Source organism: Malassezia sympodialis, genomic scaffold, assembly GCF_000349305.1.
Source record: "Malassezia sympodialis ATCC 42132 genomic scaffold, msy_sf_3, whole genome shotgun sequence".
NCBI classification, from domain to species: domain Eukaryota; kingdom Fungi; phylum Basidiomycota; class Malasseziomycetes; order Malasseziales; family Malasseziaceae; genus Malassezia; species Malassezia sympodialis.
The window spans coordinates 504,225-513,493 of NW_017387801.1; the positions used below are offsets into that span (position 1 = coordinate 504,225).

A 9,269-nucleotide genomic window follows, 5' to 3' on the forward strand; every position below is an offset into this window, starting at 1 on the left:
AACAAAAATTTGCATTGTGGCGTAAGATAAAGTCCCGCGTATATCGCGCCCTGTTTATATAAAGGCGGGCGGTGGCGCACAGGCCTCCTCGGCCGAAACCCCACTAGGTTGGGCCGTGGACAGAAAAAATGCGCGAAGATCAGTGTGCATTTGCGGTTTTCTTTCGCGCACGGGCGATGTGGCTTTCTTGGACGGACCATCTTTCTCGTACGATCGCTTCGAGGCACCTCACGTATGTGGCCGTTCTGGCACTTGGATTTGCCGTTGGTGTCCTGGCGCATACATGGTGGGTCTCGGATGACGAAGACGTGGATGATCTGAATGTGATGGACGAGGACGCCGACCCTGCTACTTCTGGCGAATGCAAAATGGTGGGTAGACACACTGGACTCACCTAGATTTTGGGTGTGCGTATGGATTTAAAGATGGACAAGGGAAAAATGGCCGCGCAGTGCGGGTACGTCTATTGTGCTCACATGCAGTCATGCTACCTTGGCTGTGTACAAAGCGGCTGTGAAGCAGCGACCAGACTATGTACTGGCATGGCAACGCCGAGGGTACGCCAGGCATACTGACCCAGACAAACCAAGATCGCCATCAAGATCCCAGACGAGGCACGCATGGATCAGCTGCTGGCTGATGCTAAAAAGACGGGGATCCCAGCGGAAGTTATTCAGGACGCGTACGTGCAAGGTCCCTAACACCAGCGGCCGTACACAGGTAGCCCCTGGGAGCCGTACCGTGATTGGAATCGGGCCAGGTAGGTCAGGTCCGCTTACAGCAGCACCGATCGCACAGATGGACCAGCTTACGCGCACCTTCAAGCTCCTGTAGATGTACTCGGGTATCTTCCCGCTTACTTTTCTTGTCCGTGCAGAAGCGTGGCTAGCAATGCATTCGATGCATCGGGTCTCGTGCTTGGTGGCGGCGACTGGGTCGGGGGCCCATTCAGGATGCTGAGCAGGTTCTGGGCGCCGGGGTTAGCATGCGGCGGCGCCTGCGCAAACAGCGGCGGCGCCGGTCGGGAAGCTGGCGATGCGTGAGCGGGAGGACCCATGGGCGGCGCAGCGACCGGGCCAAGGAGCGTCGATAGCAGCGACGGTGGGGCGGACGGTTGTGGCGTCTGCTCGGCCGGCTGTGGCCAAGGCGAGGCCTGTCCTGCCGGCGGCCGTGACGGGCCCAGCAGGCTAGCCATGAGCTGCGCGCGGTGCGAGTCGCTCGCAGACGGCGCCTGCGGGGGAGTCAGAGGGTGCACGGGACCTGGCGTGTGTGGCAGAGCAGTCGGTCCTGTTTTCGGCGGCACCACCGGTCCAGGGTGGGGCATGGGGCCGGGGGCCATCGGTGTCGGGGGCGGAGCTTGGGATGTCGACGGCGCCGGAGAGAGTGCCTGGGGCGCTGATGCGTTGAGGATCGACAGCAGCGTGTGGCGATTCTGATCCGGCGCCGGTGCGCGCGGCATCTGCGCCGCCTCCGCGGGCTTGCGCGCGGAGGGCATCGGCTGATGCATCCCCAGCAGCGCCCGCAGTGCCGTTGTCCCGTCCATACGTGGCTGTGTGTCCGCGCTCGACGGCGGTGCCGGCAGTGGCTGGAGCGATGGCGGTGCCTGTTCCTTGGGCGCGCTGCGGGGCTCGGGCGTCGAAGCCTTGGCGTGTGCGGCCATCTGCCGGAGGGCGGAGGGCGGCAGGCTGATCAGGCCTGGCGTCGCATTGCGAGTCGGGGCAGGCGCTGCCGACGCAAAGAGCTCGTCGACCTGGATACGGTTCTCGTCCTTGGCAGCGGGCGTCGCGGGGCGTCGCGGGTGTGTGCGCCTGTTAGCCTGAATCCAGCGGCGGAGGCGCATGACAAATGGCATCACCATGTAGAACTTGCCGCCGCGCTCCGCGGATGGGGTCTTTGGCTTCTTCGCGGTCGGCAGGTCGCCCAGCTTGAACCACTCGATGCGTGAGATCTCGCGGCGCGTCTGTGTCGCAAACGGCGTGTCACTGGGCACACCCGGGATCACATAGAGACGGATGCGCTGCTCGCGCTGCGTGAGCTCGAAGTAGTCCTTGCTGTCCTCAGGGAGCCACTCGCTCGCGTCGAAGCCGGTCTCCTCGCGTACCTCGCGCACGGCGCAGTCGCGCTTCGGCTCGTCCTGATTGATCTTTCCCTTGGGAAACGTCCACGAGGCGCCCTTGCCCCAGCCCTTGACGAGGAGGCAGCGCGTCCAGTCGTCCGAGAGGATGATGGCTCCGCACACCGGCACGCGCGTCTTGTACTCGATAAACTGGGAGTACGCGCTGTTCAGGCTCGACGGGCCGCTGCTTGTGTACAGCTGGATGAGCGGCACGGCGCGCGACGCGACCTGGAGCAGCTCTTCGGTAAACTTGCGCTGCGCACGCTGCGGAAGATTAGGGTTCTGCGGGCATAGGTAGTCGAGGTAAAACCAGTGGCTGCGGGTCAGTGGCGCGTACGTACGCGAGCTCCACCTGAAAGCCGATGCGCTCGATGGATGTCAGCTCATTCGCCGGCAAGTTGACGATGAAGCGGCACGCGAGGTTCTCGAGTTCTTCCTCGAACGTGGGGTACTGCACAGGCTGGAGCTGTGCGTCCGGCGCGGGGGGCGCCTCTGAGACCGAAACGTCCGCCATGCGCAGAGGGAGAAGGGGGCACGCGGGCGCACGCGGACGACGTAGCCACGTGGCATACCCGAAGCTCGTGACTGTGGAGGACTCGCTGCGTGCGGCGCCCGGCGCGGTCGAGGTCTGCTCATGACGATGCTGTGTGCACGCACATCGATGCGCCTTCGAACGGGGGGATCCCTGATTTTGGGTCGGGGTAAGAGCACGTCTGTGCTAGGAGCGCTGGCCTCGGCGGACCCTGCGGCGCCGCGTACGCCTGCGCGCCGCGCGTGGGAGCGCAGCGACGTTCAGGCGGTGTTTGACCAGCCGCTTCTCGAGCTGGTGTTCCAGGCTGCGAGCGTGCACCGTCAACACCATGATCCGCGCAAGATCCAGCTGTGCACGCTGATGAACATCAAGGAGGGTGGCTGCTCGGAGGACTGTGCGTACTGTTCGCAGAGCAGCCGCTACGACACTCACTCCAAGGCGACCAAGCTCGAGGAAGTCGATGCTGTGCTCGAGGAGGCGCGCCGCGCGAAGGCGAACGGCAGCACGCGTTTCTGCATGGGCGCCGCGTGGCGCGAGGTCGGTGGCCGCAAGCGCGGCTTCAACCGCATTCTCGACATGGTGCGCGAGATCCGCGGCATGGGCATGGAGGTGTGCACGACGCTTGGCATGCTCACTGCGGAGCAGGCGCAGCAGCTGAGGGAGGCTGGCCTGTCCGCATACAACCACAACCTCGATACCAGCCGCGAGTACTATGGGCAAGTGATTACGTCGCGCACGTACGAGGACCGCCTCGCGACGATCGCGAATGTGCGCGACGCGGGCATTGCGGTGTGCTCGGGCGGTATCCTGGGCCTCGGCGAAAACGAGGCGGACCGCGTCGGCCTGATCTGGGAGATGAGCCGCCTGCCGGAGCCGCCGGAGAGCTTCCCCGTGAACGCCCTCGTGGCCATCCCGGGCACGCCGATGGAGGGCCAAGAGCCCGTCACGTTCCAGGAGATGCTGCGCACGGTGGCGACCGCGCGTATCGTGCTGCCGACCTCGATTGTGCGCCTGGCTGCTGGCCGCCATATGTTCACCGAGTCGGAGCAGGCGATGCTCTTCCTCGCGGGCGCGAATGCGGTGTTCACGGGCCACCGCATGCTCACGACGCCGACGTCGTCGTGGGACGAGGACAAGGCCCTCCTTGCGCGCTGGGGCCTCTCGGGCATGAACAGCTTTGAGACGCCGCGCATGGCGGCGGAGGCACGCCGCCCCGACGCGCGCGCGGCGGAGGCCTCGGTCGGGCCGTTCCCGTTCCGCGCCAAGTCGGTGGCTCTGTAGTTGCCACGTGCGTCTCATTTTCCGCGCCGGCGCTCCACGACGCGGGGTCTCCACGGACGATGCGCGCCCTGCTGAAGCGACAGCCGCCGAAGGCCGTTGCACAGCTGCTGGTGCTCTTGCTGTGGGGCCTCGTGCCCCTCTCGTGGCTGTACGTGCTGGCATTCGTAGGCATAAGGGCGTACTATGCGCACAACCCCACGGAGCTGTGCCGCCTGCTGTTCACGGCGCGGCTGCCACCGGCCGTCCAGCTACGGCCACGCCTTGCGCGCGTACTGAGCCTGCGGCGCCTGTTTGTGTGGGCCCTCATTGAGATGGCGTTTTCGACATACTACCGGCTGCTGGCGCGGCGCATCCAGGCGCGGCAGGCAGGCCACAAAAATACGCGCCGATCGGTCGTGCAGGCCATCACCTCGTCGCTCACCGACGGCCTCGACGAGCTGGAGCGCAAGTCCCTCGTGCGCTACGGCAGCCAGGGGGAGATGCCGTCACTCACGCAGGCGCTGCCGTACAACGACCCCCGCGCCGTGCAGTTCCGCTACGAGATGGCAGGCTGGTTCCTGGGCGTGGCGCCCGAGCACATCTCGCGCCGCGACGTGCAAGACTGGCTCGCATGGTCGCTCTTTGGCCAGGAGTTCGTGGAGCTGGACATGGACGACGAAAAGATGCGCATCGTCGAGCACACCGTCGAGCTGTTCGCCGCGCGCCGTGGCCTGCCGTTCCCCGAGGACGTGCAGCTGACGCCGCAGGAGGCCAAGGCCAAGCGCGTGATGATGCTCACGCTCGATCCCGTGCATGTGCACACGCGCCCGCTGCTCCTCTACGCGGGCACGTTCTTGCTGACCCACGCGGCGCTCGCCGTGCTGCGCGGCCTCGGCCTCGAGCGCCACTGGATCGGCGACCTGCCGTACCTCGTGTACGTGCCGGACGGCTGGACGCCCGAGCGCTCCGCGCGCGGCGAGGTGCCGCTGCCGGCCGTGCTCCTGCACGGCCTGGGCTTTGGCGTCGTCCAGTATGCGACCGTGATGTACGGGCTGCTGTGCCCGGGCGGCCGCCGCGCGTCGCGCCCCCTGCTCGTGCCGCTGCAGCCGTGGATGTCGTACGACTTTTTTTCGCCGCGCTTCCTGCGCCCCTGGCAGGCGCCCGAGGCGTGTGCGGCGGTGATGCGGATGCTCCAGCGCCACGGCTTCGACCAGTGCGGCGTCTCGATCCTGTCGCACAGCATGGGCACGATCCTGCATACGTGGCTCCTGCGCGCGTGGGGCCCGGCGCTCGTGCGCCGCTCGCTGCTCGTGGACCCGGTGTGCTTCCAGCTGTGGGCGCCGCACATCTGCTACCGCTTCCTGTACAAGCCCGCCGACTCGTTTGTGGAGTTTGTCCTGCGCTACTTTGTCGCGCGCGAGCTCGGCACGGCGAACCTGCTCATGCGCCACTTTGACTGGTCCGCCAACGTGCTCCTCACCGACGAGATGCCCGACCGCCGGCAGCACCCCGTGCGCATCTACCTGGGCGGCGCCGACACGGTCGTCAAGGCCTCGAGCGTGATCCAGTGCCTCTCGCGCGCCGGCCTCAAGGACGTGATCGAGCACCGGCCGTCGTTCCACCACGGCGAGTTTATCCTGGGCCCCAACAACATGCTAACAGACATTGTGCGTACGCTCGATAGCCCTATCTAGCTACCAGCAGTACACCAGGGTGCACCGGTTCAGCAGCGCAGGCGACGCCGCCGCGGCCCGCGCCGCCACGTCGCGCCGCGCCGGCGTCATGGTCAGCACCACATGCAGGTGCGCCACGATCTGCGCGCGGAAGAAGGCGAGCAGCTCGTCGTCTGCATTCACCACGAGGCCCTCGCGCTGCGCCGCCTCGCGCAGCGCCGAGAGCAGCGACGCGTACTCGTCGCCCTCAAACAGGCCCGCCACGTCGGCATTCGCCAGCAGCGTGTTCAGCTTCTCCACGCGCGACGGCGCCGCGACCTGGCTCTCGTCGAGCGTCCAGCACACGCGCTCGCCCCGCACGCCGACGCGCCGCAGCAGCGCGCGCAGGTCGTCGTCAAAGCGCGCCTCATCGTACGACTTGGCACACGGCAGGCTGTACAGCGTGAGGCCGCGCAGCCACGCACAGAAGCGCGCGACCGTCGTGCGCCCCGAGCCCGCCACGCCAACCAGCAGGAGGTGCCCGGCCGGCTGCTGCAGCACGCGGTCGCACGCGAGCGCGAGGTCCAGCACCGCGTCGTGCAGGACCAGCTCGGTGTCGAGCGCCTCGTCCGCAAAGCCCCGCAGCCGCGCCTGCGCGTACGAGCGCAGCGCCCCGCGCTCGACGCGCTCGACGGAGCGCGAGAGCCAGTCCGAGTACAGGAGCGGGCGCGCGAGGACGTGCGCGACGTCCACGCCGGGGAAGACGGCGCGCGCCACGTCGTCGAGCGCCGCCTCGCTCCACGCGCGGTCCGCGGGCGTCACGAGCCGGTCCTGGAACACGCGCTGCGCCTCGTGCGCCCAGCGCCGCACGAGCTCCTCGAGGCTCACGCCGTCGTCCGGCAGCATGCGGTGCAGGCCGCGCATCCACCGCGTCAGCTCGCGCGGCGAGTACACGTAGTGCGCGTGCTGCGCCGGCGTAAAGTGCGCCTGCGTCGCCTCGTAGTACTGCACCATGCCGCGCGCCAGCGCGTCCGCGTACCCACGCAGCGCGGGCGCGCGGCGCAGGAGCGCACGCGCGAGCGTCGCGTAGATCTGCTCGAGCGCCGCGGCCGACGGGTAGCCCACCAGCACCACCGGCACATGCCGCAGGAGCCGCGCGGGCAGCGGCGTGCGCCCCGCGTCCGTCGGCGGATTGCACGCGCCGACGACCTGCACGCGCTCGAGCGCGACCCACGTGCGCTGCCGCCAAAAGCCGCGCTGCGTGACGAGCTGCCGCACCAGCGCCAGCACGCGCGGCGTGCCGTACTTGTCCGGCGCGGGCAGGTTGATTTCGTCGCAAAACAGCACGAGCCGCCGGCCAGGCGCGCGCGGCGCGAGGCGCTGCCCGCCAGGCGTCGGCTCGTACTGGCAGTGCGCCTCGAGCGTGCGCAGCAGCGCGTCGGGCGCCGTCTGCGACGACAGGTTCAGCGTCACCACATCCACGTCCGGCAGGCGCCGCAGCGCCGCGAGCAGGACCATCGTCTTGCCCGAGCCGGGCGGGCCACACAGCACGACAGGCCGCGCGTCCTGGAGGAGCGCATGCAGCACGCCCTCGTGCCGCACCGTATCGACCGTTGGCACGACCACGTCGCCTGTCGTGAGCGCACGCGCGTCCACCTCGACGGGCGCGACGCGCGTCGCCCACGCATGCCACGGCGCGCCCGGCGCCGCACTCACGTCGTGCAGGAGCAGCGACTCGCCCCGCGCGCCGGGCAGCTCCTCCATCACGTGGCGCCGCACCGTGTCGCTGAGCGCGACGCGCGCGGCCGCCGGCGCGTCGCCGGCGAGCGCCCACACGAGCGCCAGCACAAAGGCGCGCCGCGCATACAGATGCACGTCAGACGCCGCGAGCGGAAAGTCGGGGTGCCGCGCCGCGTACGCCTGCACCTGCCGCACCGCGCTGCGCAGCAGCGCCGTGAGCGTCACGAGCGACCGCGCCTCGCTCGGGGCCATCACGTGGGAGAACGTCGCGGCGACGCCCAGCGCCGCGGCGAGCAGGCCGTCCGCCTCGAGGAACGGCGCCACCGCCTCGGCGCACTGGAGCGGCGCAGCGGCGGCGGCGGCGGCGGCGGCGGCGGTGCTGACGTCGTCGTCGACAGGCACCGCACGCACGGCGTCGAGGACGTGCTGCCACCGCCCGTGCGCCGCGTCGCTGGCGAACCAGACCATCCCACAGCGCGTGATGGTCGCGCGCGTCGCGTACGCCACGCTGTCGACCTCGAAGAGCAAGCGCACATGCTCGGGCAGGGGCAGGCGCTCGCCCGTCGGCAGCGTGAGCTGCCGGTTGTCGTCCAGCACACTGTTCAGCGTCTCGACCCACTCGGGGTCGAGGTCGCCGTCGAACACGATCCAGTGCCGCCTGCCGCGCTCGCGCGCCTCGAGCGCGCGCCGCAGCGTGTGCGTGAACAGGCCGTCCGTCCACTCGCGCGTCGTCGGGTCGAGGTGCCCGTACAGCGCGTCCTTCGTGAGCACCTTGGGCTCGATCACATGCGCGACGCCGGGGCGGCCGTCGACGCGCTCGAGCGCCGCGAGCAGCGCGCGCCACGCGCTCGTCTTGCCGGTGCCGGCCGCGCCGACCAGCACGACGCCCTGCGCGACCTGCAGCACCTGGTGCAGCTGCTCGACCTTGTGGACGAACGCGCCGTCGTGGCCGCGCAGCGCCTCGCGCAGCGCCGCGTCGGGCGCGGGCGCCGCACAGACGCCGGGGAACACGTCGCGCACGAGCTCGGCAAAGAGCGGCACATCCGCCGCGACGAGGCGCGGGCCGACCGTGTCCTGCACACTGTGCGCCATCACGCTCGCGTCGTCCAGGTCGCACGCGCGGCGCAGGCGCCCCGCGCGCACCAGCACGGCCTTGAGCGCACGCAGCCCAAAGTCGTAGTGCGGCGCGGCGCTCAGCTGCTCCGCACACAGGCGGAAGAGGAGCACCATCTTGCGCGCGAGCGCCTCGGCCGCGGCAAACCCATGCACGCGCAGCAGCACCTGCCCGATCAGCGCGGCGTCCGGCTGCGTCATCGCGACGCGGCGGAACAGCTTGACGAGGTTGTCCGGCAGGCGCGAGCGCCCCGCGTACGCCGGATTCATCGTGACAAACAGGCCCGTGCTCGGCCGCACGTCCGCGTCCGCCCCGCCGGCGAGCGCCTGCTGCATCGCCTGCACCTGCTGCGAGACGCTCGAGAGCACATGCTCGTCGAGCCGGTTGAACTCGTCGAAGCAGCCCCACGCGCCCACGCGCCCCAGGCCGACAAGCAGGCGCCGCATCGCGCGCAGATCAAACTGGCTGTCGCAGTTGAACACGAGCACCGGGCGGCCCAGCTCCGCACCGAGCGCCTTGACCGTCTCGGTCTTGCCGGTGCCCGCCGGCCCAAACGGCGCGCCGCCGCGCCGCGCCGCGAGCGCCTGCGCCAGCGTCGTGTACGCGGCCGTCGTCAGCGGCGTCTGCACCAGCCGCTCCCGCGCGCCCTGCAGCTCAAAGCCGTACTCGAACGACGCGTGCGCGATGCGCACCTCCACACGCTCCCCCACCAGGTAGTGCCGCAGCTCCTGCGCCCACGCCGCCCGGCCGCGCGCGGGCAGCGCGGCGACGACGCTCGCGGCGTGCGTGAGGAGGCACACCAGCTGCTCGGCACGCGCGCGCACGGCCTCGGTCGCGCACGCGGCGGCGAGCGCG

At 69.4% G+C, this 9,269-nt stretch overlaps 4 protein-coding genes and 1 pseudogene across 5 annotated transcripts; 3 read left to right on the forward strand and 2 right to left on the reverse strand.

Moving 5' to 3' along the window:
• Positions 1–176: 176 nt before the first annotated feature.
• Positions 177–834, forward strand: MSY001_0818 (uncharacterized protein; the record flags this gene model as incomplete). The annotated part of the gene is made up of 5 exons (XM_018885908.1): positions 177–371; positions 399–457; positions 483–557; positions 581–693; positions 785–834. 5 exons carry the CDS (start codon positions 177–179, stop codon positions 832–834), a joined length of 492 nt encoding a protein of 163 aa, XP_018739434.1.
• Positions 835–856: 22 nt separating this feature from the next.
• On the reverse strand, positions 857–2,630 carry MSY001_0819 (uncharacterized protein; the record flags this gene model as incomplete). The annotated part of the gene is made up of 2 exons (XM_018885909.1): positions 857–2,398; positions 2,454–2,630. 2 exons carry the CDS (start codon positions 2,628–2,630, stop codon positions 857–859), a joined length of 1,719 nt encoding a protein of 572 aa, XP_018739435.1.
• A 126-nt stretch (positions 2,631–2,756) lies between these two features.
• MSY001_0820 (uncharacterized protein) lies at positions 2,757–3,929 on the forward strand (the record flags this gene model as incomplete). Its single annotated transcript, XM_018885910.1, has 2 exons — positions 2,757–2,817; positions 2,839–3,929. 2 exons carry the CDS (start codon positions 2,757–2,759, stop codon positions 3,927–3,929), a joined length of 1,152 nt encoding a protein of 383 aa, XP_018739436.1.
• Positions 3,930–3,988: 59 nt separating this feature from the next.
• On the forward strand, positions 3,989–5,567 carry MSY001_0821 (uncharacterized protein; the record flags this gene model as incomplete). Its single annotated transcript, XM_018885911.1, is given in 2 exon segments — positions 3,989–5,520; positions 5,540–5,567. The coding sequence occupies 2 exon segments, from the start codon at positions 3,989–3,991 to the stop codon at positions 5,565–5,567; spliced, it is 1,560 nt and encodes a 519-aa protein (XP_018739437.1).
• Positions 5,568–5,602: 35 nt separating this feature from the next.
• Positions 5,603–9,241, reverse strand: MSY001_0822 (annotated as a pseudogene). Its single transcript has one exon. A coding segment is annotated over exon 1 (3,639 nt).
• Between the last annotated feature and the right edge of the window lie 28 nt (positions 9,242–9,269).